Source organism: Panthera pardus, unplaced genomic scaffold (assembly GCF_024362965.1).
Source record: "Panthera pardus isolate Hobbes unplaced genomic scaffold, ASM2436296v1 HiC_scaffold_10, whole genome shotgun sequence".
Lineage (NCBI taxonomy): Eukaryota > Metazoa > Chordata > Mammalia > Carnivora > Felidae > Panthera > Panthera pardus.
In genome coordinates, this window is record NW_026526655.1 from 63,121,914 (window position 1) to 63,141,200 (window position 19,287).

Consider the following 19,287-nt stretch of genomic DNA (forward strand, 5'->3'; position numbering starts at 1 on the left):
TGACAGTATATAAAACCTAAAGTTAGTAGAAAGATGGAAATAATGAAAGCAAAGATATTAATGAAATGCAAAACAAAAATAAAAATGTAATTGATGTAAAAACAAATCCAAAGTTGGTTCTTCGAAAAGACCAACAAAATTGGTAATACTAGAAAAGAAAAAAAAAGGAGGAAATAATCAACCAATAGAGTAATGAAAAGAAGGGCAGTACTGCAAATCACGCAGATTCCAAAAAGATAAGAGGAAATAATGAACAAACTTATGCCAATATATTTGAAAATGTGAATGAAATGGAAAAATTCCTAGAAAAGCAAAATTGCCAACATTGACATAAGAAAAAATAGAAAAATCAGTCCCTTGGTGGCACATTGATTACATTGGACCCTTTATATATGGAGGAAGAGGTGATTTATTCTTTCCAGAATCTACTGGTACTTTGAAGGTGGTTTTGTCTTTCCTTTTCACAGTGCCTCTGCCAGCACCATAAAAATGCCTGATTTACTAACATGGGATCTTGAATAGTGATGCCTCAGAACAAGCAGCTTATTTACAAGTGAAGGAGGTTTAATACTGGGTATTTGACCTTGGAATGCTTTAGTTTTATTATACAGCTTGTCCCCGATTTAGGATTTGACTTACGATTTTTTGATTTTACAATGGTAGAAAATAGATATGTGTTCAACAGAAACAGTATTTCAAGTTTTGCATTTTGATTTTTTCCCCTGAGGTGGCAGTGGGTGGTATAGTGCTGTGTTGTGATGCTGGGCAGTGGCAGCTTCAGCTCCCTGTCAGCCAGGCGGTGATGAGGGTACACAACTGATAACACTTACAACCCTTCTGTACCCACACAACCATTCTGTTTTTCACTTTCAGTACTCTGCTCAATGAATTATAGGAGCTTTTCGATACTTTATTGTAAAATGGACTTTGTGTTAGATGATTTTGCCCAACTGTAAGCTAATGTAAGTGTTCTGAGCACGTTTAAGGTAGGCTAGGCTAGGCTAGGCTATGATGTTCGGTAGGTTAGGCGTATTAAATACATTTTTGACTTACGATACTTTCAACTTCTGATAGGTTTATCAGGAGGACGTAACCCCATAGTAAGTTGAAGAAGGTATGTATACCTCATAACCCAGAAGGAGCTTCCCTAATAGTACAATAGAATGACTTGTTCAATTTGTATTTAAATTACAAGGACAAAGCTTTGTAATTTGCTCAAGGACAAAGCTGTGGGATTGGGATATTGTCTTCTATGATCTAGCATGTGGCAGGTATATGCTGGTGCCTCTCATCATCACAGTAAGAGTTTGTTAAATGACAAGAATGCAGTTTAGGTTCTGCTGGATCAGAGATCCTGATCCTTAGACAGAATGATTTCACCAGGGGACACGGTAAAAGTACCACAGAACATTAAGGTATGACAACTGCCTAGTCACTTGACTCCTTACACGGGTTTCACCTCACCTTTACTGCAATCACTATGCTTCAGGTGTCTGTGGCATTTCTTTCATTTTGTGCCCAGGAGCTTCTCCATTGCTGCAGGCTCTAGTGGCTAGGGTGAACACACGTGCATACCCCAGGTGACAGGGAAGGTAATGCCCCCCATGATCACTCTTAACCAATAGGGGATGGGAGCTGAAAGAGAAAGAGTTCTCCTGTTGATCCAGGGGAATAATTCTGAGACTCGATCTAAATTCTCCTTAGGAGGGTTCTGGGAGATCTAAGTGCCGGATATCACAGCAGTGACATTGATATAGCGCACTCAGTCCCGGACAGGGTCCCGCCGCCTCGCCCTTCCCAGGGGCTAGAACCTGCCAGTTATTGCCACTCCTTCTCGCTGGAGCACGAACTGACCGTCTGGGACTCTGCTGACTCCCAACAGTCCAGACTGTACCTTCCTACCTTGTGTACCTTCCGTGGGCTTTGGTGATTGGTGACACTCTGAGGGGAGGAGGAAGGGGGAATTATTTTAGAAACACAAAAAGAGAGGCAGAAACAGACACAGAGAGGAATAAACCTAGAATTAAAAAAGAGGAGGGCTGTGAGAAAAGGTAGCAGTCACTTCGTGGCTTTCTTTTTGAGATTTCTGGATTTGGAAATGCAGAGCTCTCTGCTCTGACCCAAATCACTGGAATGTGGTTGGCCTCCCTGCACTGTGAAGTGGAGGAGAAGGTGGGATTGGGGACTGGAGGGGCAGAGGGGTCTGGTGCTTCCTGACTCTGGTGAGTTCTGGCTTGATCAGAACATCTGTGCATGCCTTAGGCTCACCTGACTCCCAGGGCTTCCTGTGATTGGGTCATTAAGTCCTAACATTTTTTAGCAGAGTCCTAATTTTATTCAACTTTTTTTTTTTTTTCAATCCGTGAGACTTACTAGATTCCCTGTTGTTTCTTTAAAATTCTGCCAGGACTTTTCATATGACTATATTTGCAAATCAGGAGGATTCTCCTATGATACTATATCTGGTGTCTCCATTTTTGGTTTGGAAAACGTGGCTGCTGCACTGGTTGTCCCTTTAGGTGTTGCTGTGGCTTTCTTGGCCCTGGCTACCTACCATGAACCGACAGCTGACTTATGGCTCAGGACCTGGTTACAAGTTATTTAAAAAGGTAGGCGGTGGGAGAGTCATAAACGCAGTGTTTTTCCTTTTTGGATTGCAGTTGTTATTACATCAGAAGCATACTGGGGCTGCCTGGTAGGTGAGATACCTTAAGATGTCTTTTTGGTACTTTTTGATGGTTTCAGTCTTGCTCTGTTTTGCATGTGGCAGAGATCCACTCAAGTTGCTCGAGCAAAAGAAGGATTATTTTAAGGATATAGTAGGTTAGGAGCTAGACCTGGAGTGGAGTCAGGAGTTTAGGCAGCTCCAAGAACCTCTGCCTATCTCTCCCCTATGTCTCTGAATCTCACCATCAGTGCTGGGAAAGCAGATAGTATATTTGAGAAACCAAGAGGAGGCCAGTGTGTCTAGACTGTCATATGAGATTCAAGAGATTGCCAGGGGCCAGATCCTGCAAAGACTTGTAGATTATGCTAAAAATTTTGATTTTTATTTTAGAATAATGTGAAAACTACCAAAGTGTTATAACCAAGTGATCTATGTAGTCTGCATGACTGCAAAATATTATCCTGGTTTCAGAGAGAAAACTTTGAGGAAGTTACGGGAATACAAGTGTGATGACAGCTGGACTGAGGGAAAAAGAGCTGTGAGGACACATTAGAAGGGACTCCTAAGTCACTATGTGGGGCTTGGGAGGTATTCCTGGAAGAAGAAGTATTTTAGATGAGATTGGAAAGTTTAATCGGAGTTAACCAGATGAAGAAAGGTGTTGGGAGGGAAAGAATGGACACAGGCAATAATAGGAGTGAACACTGGGACATAGGAGGGGAACTGTTCATGTGGATTTATGATTTCCAAGTTTCTCAAACTTGAAAAAATCATTTGATTTTAATATAATTTCAAACTCACAGAAAAGTTGCAAGAATAGTGCAAAGAAAGCCTCACATACTCTTTGCCCATTTGCTCTCTCTCTCTTCCTAACACACACGCATACACACAAATTTTGCTTTCTGAATTATTGGAGAATAAGTTGCAAAGTCATGTTTCTGTACCCCTAAATCCTCTAGGATGTATTTCCTAAGAACAAGGACATTCTCTTTCCTAAGCAATGTCGGACAATTTAACATTACAAGATACTATTATCCAATAGATAGTCGACATTGAAATGCCTCAGTTTTTCCTATATTTTTCCCTAGTCCAAGTCCAACCCAAGCCTGTGTGTTGCATTTAATTACCATATCTCTAAAAGGTTCCTTAGTCTTTGTCTTTCATGACCTTGCCATTTTTGAAGAATACAAGTTGGTAATTTTATAGAATGTCCCTCAGTTTGGGTTTGTCTGCTGCTTTCTCATGGCTATATTATGCATTTTTGTCAGTATTACCATGAGGCATCTGCTATATTTACCAAGTTTCTAGCTTCTGTAATCTTTAAGATGCTTTAACATCTGCCCTGCAGGCATATGCTGGACACACCTTGCAATGGACAACCTGATGGTATGCCCTAGTCACCTTGCCTTGACCTCCTGCCTCCCTCAGTGCCTCCCTCCTCTGAGAGTTCTCCCAAAGGAGTGTTTTTCAAATACAAACTGGCCAACCCTGAGCGTGTTTACCCTATCTGCGTATTCCTTCCTTCAGAAATCACAGAAATGCTGCTTGCCCACATTTTTCCTCCTCTCCCTCTGGGAATGCTCACTTTGGTACTTCCCTGTGTGGCCCCCCAGTGGTGTGACACGTCTTCCCTCTCTTGGCAGCTGGACGCATATAATACACTACCTTTCCAATGGCAGTCATCTCCTGATCTATTGACCATACTATACCTAAATAATAATAAAACCTACTAAGGTATCTGCCAGGTTTCTCCACTTCTCCTACTATGTGTAAATTGTGGAGAGATACCTCAATTTTTTTTGACTGTTATCTATAATAAGGTGACCATATATACCTATATATACATATGAATGAACCAGTTTTGTGAAACAATACGTATGCTTTCCACATGAAAGTTATTTTAGTTTCTATTCTGTTTTATTTAATTTGAAAATAATTCTTGTCTGAACTACTGAATTGATTTCTTACCCTCTACTTAGTAATGATCTTTGTTTGAAAGCACTAGCCTAATGCAAATATCACTTTGGATCATCTGATTGCAGAATGGAAAATAGATGGATAGATGGGGGGCGGGGGGCAAAACTGACAACAAGGAACTTGTATAAGGCTCTTGCCATCATTCAGGTGAGAGAGTCTAGGTGGCTACTGGCCATGAAGTTGAGAGAAGTGGGTGGGTTTGGGAGTAAAGAAAGTAGATTGAAGAAGAATTTAAGTTAACAGCACTTCATGATTGATTGCATATAGGGGTGGGGAAGAGGGAGGGGTCAAGAATGACAATTCAGGCCTTGGCCTCTGGGCTGGATGGTGGTGCCCCTTTCTGAGATAAGGAACAATGAAGGTTTACAGTTCAGGCTCCACCATGTTGAGTTTAAGGTATCAAGGACATTAGACTGGAGCTGTTCAGTGGGCAGTTGGCTCAATAGCATTTAAGAAGCAAGTCTGGGTTGGATTAATAGCAAATTGAAGTTGAATTTTACTCAAGGAGATTTTACAACTTTATGCCCACTGCAGGAAACAGAAGTTTGTTCAAGATAGGAACAAATTCTCTGAAAATAGTTTTAATGATTTGTTATTGAGATGCATAAGTAAAATAATATGCACAAGTCGAAAATGTTTCAAGGAAGTCAATTAACGTAAATTTAATAGAATATCACTTTTATGCACTGTTCCTCTCTGTCTCCGGTTAACTGTAAAGTCTTACATGCATATATATAGACAGAAATGTGGAAAACAAAAGAAATTGCTCTTTACATTATATAGAAACAATGTTGGCTTAAATCACCACTGTGGTAACTCGGGCTTTCCCGGATGCTGGTCCTCAGATTTAGCCCTCCAAATCTAGATTTTCTCAGGTATAGATACCGGAGATAAACAGGCTGCAAAAAGATGCTTATTTTCAAGCGGCACCAGTTTGGGGTTGCACTGAGAAAATGAGATTTTCTAGTGGAAAACTGTGGATGTGTGAATTTACACCCACAGCGTTGGGAGTGATGGACCGTGCTCCGTTAGTGGTCACTCATTCCCCATCCCCACCCTTTATCTGCTCCCCTCCCTCCCGCTCTCCCTCCATTCTCCCCCCCCTTCACTGCGTTATTCTGGGATTAACGGCGGGGTCGGCCCCGTACACAAACGCAGCTGGCTCGTACGGTCAGCCTGAGCCCCGCTGTGCAACCACGTCAGGAATTCCAGTAAGTTGGCAACACAGGAGCACAAAGACAACAACAATGAGGAAAACCCTTCAGTGCAGAAAGGAATGTTTGGAGCCCTGGCTGCTACAGTGAAAGGACACACACACACACACACACACACACACACACACACACACACACACACACCCCACACTCGCGCCCGCGCTCACCCTCCCACACCCCCCACGCGCCCACACCCGCACTGGGAGCCACCCAGCCCCTCCCGCGCACGCCTCCCCAGCGGCCGCCGCAGCTCTTTGTAACTCCGTGGTGCGGGGACGCTCATTGACTATGCAGCGCGGCCTGGGCGGGCGTCAGAGCCGCCTGACCCCGGCGCGGTCTCGTACCATCGCCTCGGCCGCCCGGAACCGGCATAAATCACCAGCCGAGACTGAAGTGCAGCTTCTCGCCCCCTCGCCGCTTCCCTCCTCCCACCAGCCTCAGCCTCTTTACTTCCCAGACCCCTCTGCCCCTCCGGTCCCCAATCCTGCCTCCTCCTCGGCGCCGCCGCCGGACAGCGCCAGTGCCTTGCAGGGAGGCCAACCACGTTCCAGTGACTTGGGTCAGAGCAGAGAGCTCTGCATTTCCAAATCCAGAAATCTCGGAAAGAAAGCCACGAAGTGACTGCTGTCCCTTCTCACAGCCCTCCTCTTTTTTTAAGTCTAGGTTTTCCCTGTCTGTGTCTGTTTCTCTCTTTTTGTGTTTCTAAAATAGTTCCCCTTGCTCCTCCCCGCAGAGCGTCACCAATCACCAAAGTCCACGGAAGGTAGGGGTCCGGACTGTCGGGGGTCAGCAGAGCCCCAGACGGTCGGTCGGTGCCCCGGCGAGAAGGGGTGACAATAACTGGCAGGTTCTCGCTCCTGGGAAGGGCGAGGCGGCGGGACCCTGTCCGGGACTAAGTGCGCACAGGGCTGCCGCCTCCACTGTTCTGGCCCCTCTGGCTGGGGGAAAAGGGCTCCTGACTCCTTGGACCGGGACCTGGCCCCCGGGGCCCTGCTGCGGAGTTAATCCAGAGCCCGGGACAGGAGATTCTGGGGCGACCCCCCGCCCGAGAACGGCCCCTTCTCATAAGACAGGGATCCCAGGTCCAGGAAATAAGTCGCGCCACCCCTCCTTTTTTTCTGCCGGCTCTAGAGTCACGAACCGCCTGAGGAAGATGCTCTGAGGGTGGCTGTAAGGTCCCTCCGCAGGGCTCTTGGGGGCCGGAGTCCCCGGCAGCCTAACGCTGCCTTGCAGGAGGGAGCTTCAGGGCTCCCTGAACCCCTTACGTCTCTCCCTCATATAAAGGCGCACCAGTCAATCCAGAGGACATTCATTCTTTTCCAATGTTGCTTCAAATGGAACAGATTTGTAAGAAACGCGATCCGGCGGTGACACCTGTGTATGTGCTGCTTAAGAAAAGCTGAACAAGGATCCAACTCTCCCCCCAACATTGATCTGCCCCTTTTCTCTTGGAAAAAAAAACAAAAACAAAACAGCACCCATCTCATCATCTCAACTCTATGGGCGAAACCGGGGTGTCCGAGAAGCCTAGAGATTTCACAAATCGCTCCCAGCGGGCTTATTCCTTCCGTTTTCTTCTCTTCTTTTTCTTCCTTTTTTAAGACTGTCGGTGGTAGGTTTCCCCGCGGACTGCGTAGCCGACTTCTGTTGCGCAGGCAAACCCGCGCAGAGGCTAGGGCAGAACGTGCCCGTGTGTGTGTGTGTGTGTGTGTGTGTGTGTGTGTGTGTGTGTGTGTGTGTGTGTCAGGCGGGTGTTCGCACAAGTGTGAGGCTTCCAGGAGTGAGTAAGCGTGTGAATGCCTAACTGTGAAGTGTGCGTGCACGTGTCGGTGTTTGTGTGACTGTGGAGTACCGCACGCGTGTGCGACTTAGGAATGTGTGTGCCGGCGCGCGAGTGAGCGCGTGAGACTGTCAGTTTGTGTGACAGTGAGGAGTGTGGGCTACGGTGTGCGCGCGACCCTATGAAGTCGTGTGTGAGTGTGTGCGCGCGCGCGTGGGGTGTGCATTTGAGAGCGCACGTGTGTTCGAGTCCCTACTCCTCCCTACGCTGAGAAGTGCAGGGGGCGGGCCTGGCGGCAGGGGGCCTGCCCCGCTGGATTCCCGCATGCTAGTTCCGGGGCGGTCGGGTCTCAAGGGCTTTATGCACTGTCTGGAGGGTGGGGACTTGCGCGGGTAGAAAACGGGATGCCTCGGGCGCTGGGGCCGGCTTTCTGCCACTAGGAGCCCGCCGGGGTGCAGGCCTACAGGAGCGCTCGCGAGCAGAGGTGCCGCCGGTGCTGCGGGCTACGCGCGCCCACCTCCCGGGGAAGGAACAGCGAGGCCGGGGCCCCGGACGGTCGCGGGGATGGAGCGCGGGGCGGCGGCGGTGGCGTGCACGCTGCTGCTGGCTTTTGCCGCCTGCCTGGCGCCGGCCAGTGGCCAAGGTAAGCGCCCGCTGGCCGGAATTCCGCGCAGAGCTCGGGACTTACCCGGCAGTGGCAGGGGTCGAGTCCGTGAGCGCACAGAGGGGACCGCGGCCGGGAGGGGCCAGGGCAGGGCGGCGGCGTTGGAGCGGCTCCCGCCGGGGCGCTCAGGTTGCTCAGCGAGGGGCGAGCGCGAGCACCCCTCCTTCGCCCGCCCGGCAACCGAGCAGCCAAACTTGAGAAAGCGGCTCCGCCGGTTTCGGTGACAGCGCACCCCACGGGGACCCCGTCTTTGTTCCCACGGGACTTTCTCCTGACCCTCTGGAAAGCACTCTGCAGTTGGAACCCGGAGAATGAGGTTCTCTCAGCCTGTGCGCAGTCTGTTCCCCCCACTTATTTATTCCCTGGGGGTGCTGAGCGGTCCTCGGAGCTGCTCAGTGCGCAGCTTTCCACCTGCAGCGCGCAGCCGGGGAGATCCCTTCGAGGGCTAGAGCACCCCCCCCCCCCACTTCTTTTCCTCGGCGAAACTTGGTCCCGCGGTGACCCTCAAGAGACTGCATCTCGATGCAGATCATTTACGAGCCGAGATAAGGCAAAGAGGCGGGATTGGCGGAGAGAGCGGCTGATATACTGGAGCATTTTCTTGAAGGGTTTTCCTTTTCAACGGGGAGGTGGGGGCTTTTGTGTTGATGAATGGGGCCCCGTCTGCGTGGCCAGAGTTTTGAGGGCTCGAATGCAAAAGTTTCTGGTATGAAGCGCTTTAAAATTCTCTCAAGTTGTCAGAATTTACGTTTTTATAGAAACAGAGGCAGAGAAAGAAAGGGAGGAAGCAGTGGAGAGAATAAAAACAGTATGGGTGAAAAACAGGGAAGACAAGTAGGGAGAAAAAGGGAGAGAAGGGAGAGGAGCAAACTTGAAGACAGAGCAGCGAACGGAGTGGGGGGTGGGTGGGGGAGAGAGAGAAAGAGAGAGAGAAAGAGAAAGAGAGAAAGAGAGAGACCAGGGATGAATGGGAAGGGCGCGGAGGAGGCCGGGGAACCCGCGAGCTCTCTCCAGGCTTTGCGTTGCTAGGTAGCAGCCCAGAGCTGCGTGTGACCGACCACCAGACAGACAGAACGGACGCTGCTGCCTCCACAGGGACTAATCTGTCTGTGGGGATGGGAGAGTTCTCCCCCCACTTTTCTCCCCTCCTGCTCCTTCCTTCCCGTCGGACAACTTAATTGCCCTACAATGAAAATGAAACCCCTATTGTTGTAGGATTAGCCAAAGCAATAAATTGATTTCCCTGGATCACATATTGGGGTTGACGGGTGGGGACTGTAGAAGTCCCCATTTATGGCAGAGAGAGGGAAAAGCTTGTGGATGGGCCGTGGCATGTATTCAAATGGTTAATCTGCTTTCTTTCCTCAATTCTTAGCGTAAGCTCCTTAGAGGGAATCAACTAAATAATTATACAGCAACTCCTAGCAGTACCCATTTCAGACTTCCTGAGAAGTTTGGAAACGCCAACAAACCTCACTGGTTTGTAAAAATCTTTGGAGAGGGAGGGGAGGCGGGGAGAGACTGTTAATAATTCTTGCTTTGCACACCTTTTTCTCAGGGTTGGTAACACGGAAAGAGGATTTATTATTATCGTGGAGGGTTTGCCGCAGCTCTTAGGGTGATATACATCGTATGTCCTAAGTATAGCCATAGGATTTACTCTATGTTCCTGTCAGTGCCTGGCAAAAGGAAATCTTGTTCGGATTCATCTGGGATACATCTGGATTGTTCCCATACAACCCAAACAGGTGTTTTCTCCCCTGGATTGATGGTTTAGTCACCAATAAGGTGTACTTAACTCTTTTTTTTTTTTTAATTTTTAATGTTTATTTTTGAGAGAGAGAGAGAGAGAGAGAGAGAGCGCGAATGGAAGAGGGGCAGAGGGAGAGAGAGAGAGAGAGAGAGAGAGAGAGAGAGAGAGAGAGTTGGAGACACAGAATCCAAAGCAGGCTCCAGGCTCTGAGCTGTTAGCACAGAGCCTGCACAGAGCCCAAACGCGCTGAACTCAGGAACTATGAGATCATGACCTGAGCCGAAGTTGGACGTTTAACCAAGCCACCCAGGCGCCCCTGTACTTACTCTTTTTAGTGGCTTAAATCCATCCATCTTCTCTGATAATATACAATAATATGTACAGTAATAATAGCATATCATACACTTATACATGTGGCAGACCCTGTTCTAAGTGCTTTACACTAATTGACATTTAATTTTTATAATACTATAAATACTATAATGTTGACATTTAATCTTTATAATAACCCTTCGATGTAAGTACTCTTTCTGTATCTGTTTTACTGATGGGAAATGGAGGCATGGGTCAATGAAGTTAACTTGCTCAAGGTCATACTGCTAGAAAATGGCAGAGCTGTGAGGCCAGTCCAAGAGATTCTGAGTCCAGAGGCTATAATTTAACTGCTATAGTGTGTGGCTCTCTCCTCTATTTCCCTGTCTCTTATTTTGTACTAAAAATGTCATGCTCCCTAAGTCACTACCCATGTATGAGGTTACTAAAGAAGCTGAGTGGTATTTTACAAGTCTTTGCCACTTTGCACCATAACTCTGGATATTTTTTCAGAAATTCTTTTCAGGTTTCTATCACCTGACCTCTAGGTAACCTTCCTGTAAGGTTAAGGAGATTTCTAGATTCCTGTCGTATTGACTTATCAGGTGAAGTAAAGTATGACATTGTAAAGATCCTTATTTGAGCACACACTTTAGGTAAGATCTTCCTGCAAAGTTTGCATCATTAGAAATTGGAAAAGACCTCTGAGTATTTTATGGTTAGTCTTTAAAAATATTATAACACATCTATAGCAAAAATTATTTGTATTTTCTTCATGTTTTGTAGAATGCTGTTAAGAAATATTGGGAGAGCCTGAACTCTGGAGTCAGGCTGTCTGGGTTCTAGCAATGGCTTTACCACTTTCTAGCTGTGTGACATTGGGGAAGTCACTAAACTTTCATGGCTCAGATTGCTTATCTGCAAAATTGATATGATAAGAGAATCTACTCCATGACATTTCATTAACATAAAGAGATAAAAGGGCTGAATATGTAAGGCATATAGACAAAGATGTAACTACAGCTATTATTATATTGACCAACTCTAAAAGTAACATTTCTTTTTTTGTTTTCTATTCGTATTTCTAATTTCCAAGTGCACATAAGGAAGCCTTAGGCATTTTCAAGTAACATTTCTTTGAGGAATTCCCAGATCCCAGTACATGACTGAAAGTTTTTTTGAGAAAATGGTATTGGTCTTTAAGTTATATTCTTTCATTCAATAGAAGCTGGGTTATGCCTTTTATAGTTAGTATCAGCTTTATGACAATTACACTTTTAGGTGAAGTTTATGTATTTAAAAGGATTATGGGCCCAGTAACAAACAGGCAATATTTTGGTTCTGTCACATCTCTGATACTGCTGCTGCTTTAATTTCACAGCAGTTGGCTTCTTTTTCTCTGCTTGAAGTTCTTCCTAGCCATTTTTTATAGTATAGGGCTTCTGCTCAAACTCCCTTCAGTCTTGTGCCTGTCCTGTTCTAATAGAAAGTTAGACTTTTATAGATGGGGGAAACCTTAGCTATCAGCTGGTCTACTTGCATTATTTTATAGAAAAGTAACTAAACCTGGAGGGAAGAAAGGGGGACTGACAGGAGGGAAAGGGAGGGGGGTTAAGCCCTTAGCCTAAGGGCCTGTGGCCCAGGATAGAACCAGCTCTCCTCTTTGTGTCTTCCTAATTGATCATTTTTAATTTTTTTAAATATTTATTTATTTTTGAGACAGAGGGAGAGACAGAGTGTGAGCAGGGGAGGGACAGAGAGAGAGACACACACAGAATCCGAAGCAGGCTCCAGGCTCCAGGCTCCGAGCTGTCAACACAGAGCCCAACTTGGGGCTTGAACCCAAGAACCATGAGGTCATGACCTGAGCCAAAGTCAGATGTCCAACTGACTGAGCCACCCAGGCGCCCCTAATTGATCATTTTTAGATATAGGGTGGGTCACATATCCCGGGTCTAAGAGGAATCTCAAGTCTAAGAGGATAGGTTAATACAACCATGTGTCATGTCCAGCTTGGTTCAGAACTTATGCCACGTTAGTGCCCCACCTTTCAAAGACCATATCTCTGGATCCATTTTTCAAAATCTTGGGCCATCGAAACGTGTTACTAAGGTTTATGGATTTCATAGTACAGAATAGGTATTTATTCTTAGTTGAAGGTAATTGTTAGGTCATTTTTTTTAAAGTTTATTTTTGCGAGAGGGAGGGAGAGAGGGAGAGAGAAGGTGAGCAGGGGAGGGCAGAGAGAGAGGGAGAGAGAATCCCAAGCAGGCTCCTCAGTGTCAGCACAGAGCCCTATGCAGGGCTCCACAAACCAACTGAGCCACCCAGGCACCCTTAGTGGCTACAACTTTAAATGTTAGTCTAGATTCATATTTGTAAATGACAAATCTAAATTAAACTTCCTGGAGACAAAAAAAGGAAATTTATTTCAATACATAATTGTAAAGATATAACTATTAGGTTGAACCATATGGGATTGCTGTTTTTCTAAGAAAGACTCAACCTAACATAAAATTTTATATTTTGCTCAGCCTAATATAAAGTGGAGGCTCAGCCTATGTCAAGCTAATCTGGTTTCTCGATCTTCTGACTCTGAGAAGACTGTTCTCAATCATGTTCTTTAGTGTCTTAGGATGGCTGTCAGTGGCTCTTGGAGCCACGTTCTTTCTGGGAAAAAGCAAGAGTTTTTGTCTTGTCTTAAAAGTGTAAGTTGCCTCTTGGGCTCTGCTTAGGTCACAGACTCATTGCAGAACCAGTCATTGTACCTGGCATGAAATGTGCCCATGGCTTAGGCTTTGGGTCATATGCTTGGTTCCTGCAGTCATGGACTAAGGTCGACCATAGAGGGAAATTTGGATAGGGCTCCCACGTGAACAGAGGCTGGGCTGCTGCAAAAACCAAATCTGTCTAGGACACTTTATCAGGTAAAACCAGCTGATGCTATTTTTGTTTTATCCATGAAGACAGACTTAAAAGGCTGAAGAAATTTCTCAAGAGCAGTCAGTGCTGGAAAAACTCAATGAATTGAAGGGGGGAAACGTATTGGAAGTATTAAAGCAAAAGGGATGAAGTTTTATGTTCATGTGATCATGTTGCAATTTTAAGTTTAGGAGAACAGGAGAAAGAAGGACTTCTAGAAGATTTACGTGTAGCCTAAAGGCTTCTTATATGGAACAGATCTTTGTGATGGATAGGAAAGTTCTGAAAAGTGAGCTGAGAGAGCAGAGTACAGGAGCTCTTGAGTCCATTATATGATTCATTTTTCAGTGAATCCTACGTCCTTTCTCCTTTCCCAGCTAACTCTGCTTTCTTGCTTATATTTCTAAGACTTTGCTGCTTTTCCAGGCAGTAGGCCTTGGCTATGAGAATGGGGTGGAAAGAAAGAAGAGAGGAGGTTTGGAGACATTAAAATGCTTCTTTGGAGGGGTGCCTGGGTGGCTTATTCGGTTGAGCGTCAGACTCTTGTTTTCGGCTCAGGTCATGATCTTATGGTTTGTGTCGGGCTCTGTGCTGATCCTGCTTGGGATTCTCTTTCTCCCTTTCTCTCTGTCCCTCCCTCCCCCCCCCCCCAAATAAATAAATAAAAGCATCTAATTAGAAAAAAAAAAAAGCTTCTATGGAGACAATACATCCTGGTGCAAATCCAAGAGTCCTTAGCATTTAACCTAAGAACTTCTTCAATAATGGTAGAGCAGGTGTCTTTCACACCTCCCTGGATTGATTCGGAATGTCAAATATATGCGCTCTATGCCAATTATTTTGCTGGTCTTTAAGTCTTATTTCTAAAGCATGTGCTGAGAAACTAGAAACATTATCATTCCAAAATTAAGATGGTTAACTTTTATATAAGGGTACTTCTGACTTAGTACAGTGCCAAAACCCAATGCAAGGAAATAAGAAGTCTCTCTAAGAAAGGTGACGGGTTACACAATGTGAAGTTTCATGATGAAAGCTCTATGCTTTTAGTCATTAGCCCTCAGGTCATGCCTGACCCCCAAGGTTATTGGGAACAGGGAGAAATGAATGAAAGGAGGAAATGTAATTACCATTCTGTGCATTGAAAAGTTAAGCCACTGTTACCATGGATACAATGGCTTGTTTATTGTCCAGATCTTGAGATCCAAGTTTGTAAGCAATACCAGAGGTCTCCTTTAAGTGTATGTACTATCGGTCAATAACACATGAAGATTCTTTCTTAGTAACTTTGAACAGAAGCCTTTACTCACTAATCTACTGATTGACATTAAATGAAAACCTATCTACTTTTGACGTTCCTATAGGTGTTAAATGTGAACAAGGGGAAGAAGACAATAGCCAGTTCTGTTATGCTAGACTTTCTTGGATTCTTATATAAAAACATCCTGTCCTATAGTGTCAGAGATTTGATTGTCTCTTTGGGCCCAATTTTTGGTTTTTGTTTCATTAGCAAGGAGAAGCTTTTTTGTGTAAAGGCTGAAAAAGCAAAATAATTTATTTCATTAGGGAAATCCTCAAAGTTGAACTGAAGAATGGAAGGGTTTTTCTAAAATATGAAATATATCAATCCTATGCACATTATAATCTCACTAAAGAAGAGGAGAAAATGCTAACATGTGCTGCCACACTGGTTTAATTTTGATATGGGGAAGGAAGGGTGTGGAGGATACTTTTTGTTGTGAGAAACAAGAAACTGAAAACCCACCTCAAACCGGCTTAAACAATAAAGGGTATTTATTGGCTTGTGTAAGAAAATTCTGAGGCTGAGTGGGGTTCAGGTGAGGTGCAGTCAGGGCTCCAGTTCTCTTTCTTTGTGTTTTTCTTGACTCTACTCTCTTCTAGGTTTCAGCTTTGTTTTCAGTCCAGCTTCCCCTATTGTTATATTATAGCTGCCAGAGCAAATGGGGCTGCATGTTTTCTTGATCATATCTAGGGTGAATTCAACATTGAGAGTTTGCTTATGTTCTCAAAAGCACTATTTCACCACAACTTAAAGAATGTTATAATTTTTAGGAACCCTAGATAGAAGTCAGCCAGTTCCCCTAACTTGGCATTATCATCAAAGTCACCTGGGGAGCTTTAAAAAGTGTATAGATTCTTAGGCAAAAACCCAATCTTACTAAATCAGGAGTATGGGCATCTGTTTTTAAAGAGTTTCCAGTTGATTCTGAGGGTCAGACAATTTGGAAACAGCTGATCTAGGTAATCTCTCATTTTTAGTTTTGTAGCTAAAGGTATACTAACATGCCACTGTAAATTCCTTCTAGCAGGGAGTTAAATACACTCTGTTAAATCCATACTTTCTTTTGAATGGGGATGTTGCAAGGTAGCTACAGTAAGAAGGAAAACTACTCTTTTATATCTAGTGCTGCCCCCATTTCTGGCCATCTCCTATCCTGCCTAACATGACCCTCCCTCCCTAGAGCTACTGTTTGTGTCTTAATTGTATTCTTTGCTCTGTCCCTGGACACAATTGAAGTCCTTCCTCCCCCTCTCAGAACCTTTGATTCTTTAAGCTGAGCAACTGTTGGATGGATCCTCTAATCCTTTCTTACCCAAATTAGGCAGATTTCTCTATAACCACTGTAATCTCTCTCCTCCAATTTATGTCAGAGCATCCTGACAGAGCCCACTGGCATCTAAAGCAGCCATCAATTCCATGGTTGGAATGGGAGTATTGGAAAACCTTGTAGCTCATTTCTTTTATAGCCTAGGCTCAATTCTTTGTTGACCCCACTGGGACTTAGAGTCGGTGATCCTACCACGTGTACACTGTCCCTCAAATCCCTTGTTTATTTACTTCCTCATCTTATATTGTTATGACTCTTCATTAACATTACTTCCTTGCCTATACCGCCAGCAGTCGGGCCCCCCTGTCCCGTTGTCTTGCTCTCTTGTGCTCTGCCAAAGCTCAGTCCTGGTTAAATCTAATGCTCCACATCTGCATTGCTGTAGCTAAATGTGGCAAGAGAAAACACAAAACTAGGTTGACTGATCTCATTATAAATTTGTGAAACTAATCTCAACCTCAGACCTGCTGTCTGGTGAGGCCATTCACTTTCCTACTTCCTTATATCTCCTCTTTCCTCAAACTTCCGACACCACCTGCTCAGATGACATTGCTTCTTATAAATGTGAAAATAGAAGCAATCAGAAGAGAACTCAACAAGCTCCCATAACTCAGCCATCATCACCTGCATACATCCTGTCTGTATATTCTGTCTTCCCTCTGGTTACACTGGATGAACTTTCCATGCTCTTTAAGTTCAAACAGTTCATTCATGTCCTACATTGAATTCTGTCTTAACCTCTCACTAATTAATTGTCTACTCTCTTTCCCCACATTTCTGTTCCTATTTTCTCTGTTCCTCTTTATGGCAAAATTCCTTCCCAGATTTGTCTATACCCACTGTAATTTTTCTCCAATTTTTCTCAAATCCATGCCTTTCAAGTTTTTGCTCCCACCCTTGGTAGATACTTCTTTTGCCAAGGTCACTAATGACCTCCATGCTATTAAATCCAATAATCCACTCTCAGCTCTTGTTTTGTTTAACTATCAGAGGCATCTGACACTGTGTATCCTGCTTTCCTCCCTGAAACACGTCATCTGGCTTCCAAGAAACCAAATTCTCCTGGTTTCCTTCTTCCTTGCTATTTTATTCCTGCCCATCTACCTGACTGACTACTTTTCATCTCTGCCTACGCTACGTCTTTGGAGACTCATCCTGTCTCATGGCTTTACCATCTATATGTTGACAACTTCCAAATTTGTGAATCTGATCCAAATCTAGACCAATACCATAACTCTGATCTTCTCTAATGCCCTAAACCTGCTTTCCACATAGGCTTTTCCATCTTAGTAAATGGCTGGACCATCCTTGCCCGGATTCCTTTTTCTTTTATATCTTACATTCAATCCATCAGAAAATCCCATTGTTTTAATCTTCAAAATGTATCTAGAATCCAATCACTTTTTACCATGTTTAATGCTACCACACTGATCCACATCATAGTCAACTCTTACCGAGATTATTGCAATAGCTTCCTTACTGATCATTCTGCTTCCCTTTTGTGCCTCTTCTGTCTACTCTTGACACCTATTTAGAATATCAGTCAGATCATGTTACTACTGCTCAAAAGCTCCAATGGCTTCTGTCACACACAAGTTGAGTTGTCTAGAAACAGACACTAAGATGGAGTTTGGGGTAAAAGATGTTTATTAAGATCATTGCCCTTGAAGAGAAATGAGGAAGCAGGAATGGCAGAAGTTAAACACTCTGAGACGGCCTCAGTCAACCTAGTGGGGAGCTCTGGAGCAAGACTTGACTGTGAGAGTGTTCTATGGCAGGCTGCAATGACCTTTTTTAGTTACTAGATGTGGCCTGCCCTCATAAGGGCATGACCTTGGGCAAGGTGCCTTTCTATAAGTAAAGTGGACCCCAAAAGAGCTGAGTGAATGTAGAAAACCCTTTCTCCTCTCCCCCTCTCACAATGCTCTAGGCATGGTGATAATCCTTGCTTCCTCCCCCCCCACCCCCAACATAGTGTGTACCTTAAGGCTTTTAAATTTGCTTTCTCTCTGAGTGCTCTTCCCTCAAATTGTGCATGACTCACACTCCTTGCTTCCTATAGGTCTTTGCTCATAGGTCACCTTATCAGTGTGGTCTTCAGATTTTTCTTGATTAACTCTCTTCATTGCACTTATAACCATCTGACACAATGTATGTAACTTATTTATTTATTTACTTTTGTCTTCCTTTCTTTAAGATGCCAATTTCATGAGGGCAGGAATTTTTGTCTCCCTTGTTTATTGCTTTATACCTAGTATCTAGAATAGGGCTAAATAAATAAATATAAGTTGAACAAATGGATAAATGCCCCATGGACTCTAAAGCTAAGAAGGGGCATTCAGCTCATCACCATGTCCCTGGTATTGCCAACCTTTAATTCCCCCAGGCTCCATCAAAAATCCCATGGAGGGAATAAAAAATTGCTATCTCTATTAAAACAAGTGGCTTAGCAATGCTGTTTCTCTCCATTTGACTCTTCCCTTTCCTCTGCCTCGCTGACCCCCAACACTGATGATTCCCAATGCATTTGAGAGTAGCTGATCCTGCATCAGTCTCTTTAACCTTTCTAACGTTAACTTAGACACTTGGTTACCCTGTGAGAATCCCCTGTATATACAGAATGTGTCATTCTGCTATTTTTAGGACAGATTTGATACAGTAGCTTTTACAAAAAGATAAGGCAAAGTTTTTGACATTATGTTAGTGGACTGCCATTCTGCGTTTAAACAACACAAAAGAAAGCTGTCTGAGGCCACAGCACGGTGAAAACAGCCTTGATCACACAAAAGGGCCTCTTTGAAGAGGGGAGTGGTTTCCCAACTCAGGGAGGCGGCATGGACTATGGTGGAAAGAACATCACATGTCAAGCCGAGACATTCATCCGTCTTGTTCCTGATGAATGAAGGAAAAATGGGCTCAACCAAAGAAGGACCAGACTGCTGAAAAATGCCCATGACTGCTTGTCCTGTGGACACAACCTTTCTCATTCCAGGTCCCATTCTTTTGAGGACTCTATATACAACCATGATCAAATAGGTTAAAGGCAGAGGAATGGCTCAGTTACATGCATGAATGGGTAGTGAAGTTGCAAGAATGAGCTAAAATAATTATGGATAAATTTTTTGGAGTGCTTGCTACATGTCTGACACTATCCTAAGTGTTTTACAGGTATTAATTTACCCACTTCATTAACAATCTGAATTTATGGATAAAAGACCAAGGCAAAGACAGGTGCCCAAAGCCATCCACTTACTAAGTGGTGAAACCAAGATTGGAACCCAGAGCCCTTATTCTTACATATTGTCACTGTGGATAAGTAGGAGCAGGTGGAAGATAGTGCCTGTCTACACAGTTAAACAAAGCCTTATTT

At 44.5% G+C, this 19,287-nt stretch overlaps 1 protein-coding gene and 1 long non-coding RNA gene across 4 annotated transcripts in view; one reads left to right on the forward strand and one right to left on the reverse strand.

Annotated features, from left to right (window-relative positions):
• Nucleotides 1-8,758, reverse strand: part of LOC109272561 (uncharacterized) — a 30,823-nt gene extending 22,065 nt beyond the window's left edge. Inside the window, exon 1 of the long non-coding RNA XR_002082514.2 lies at nucleotides 8,328-8,758. This is a non-coding gene — a long non-coding RNA (uncharacterized LOC109272561). The remainder of the gene's footprint in view (nucleotides 1-8,327) is intronic.
• LRP2 (LDL receptor related protein 2) overlaps nucleotides 7,998-19,287 on the forward strand; it is a 199,207-nt gene continuing 187,917 nt past the window's right edge. For all 3 annotated transcript variants that reach the window (XM_019458730.2, XM_019458737.2, XM_019458747.2), the window contains exon 1: nucleotides 7,998-8,282. In XM_019458730.2, the coding sequence (XP_019314275.2) occupies nucleotides 8,204-8,282 (79 nt within the window). In that variant the 5' untranslated portion in view covers nucleotides 7,998-8,203. The remainder of the gene's footprint in view (nucleotides 8,283-19,287) is intronic.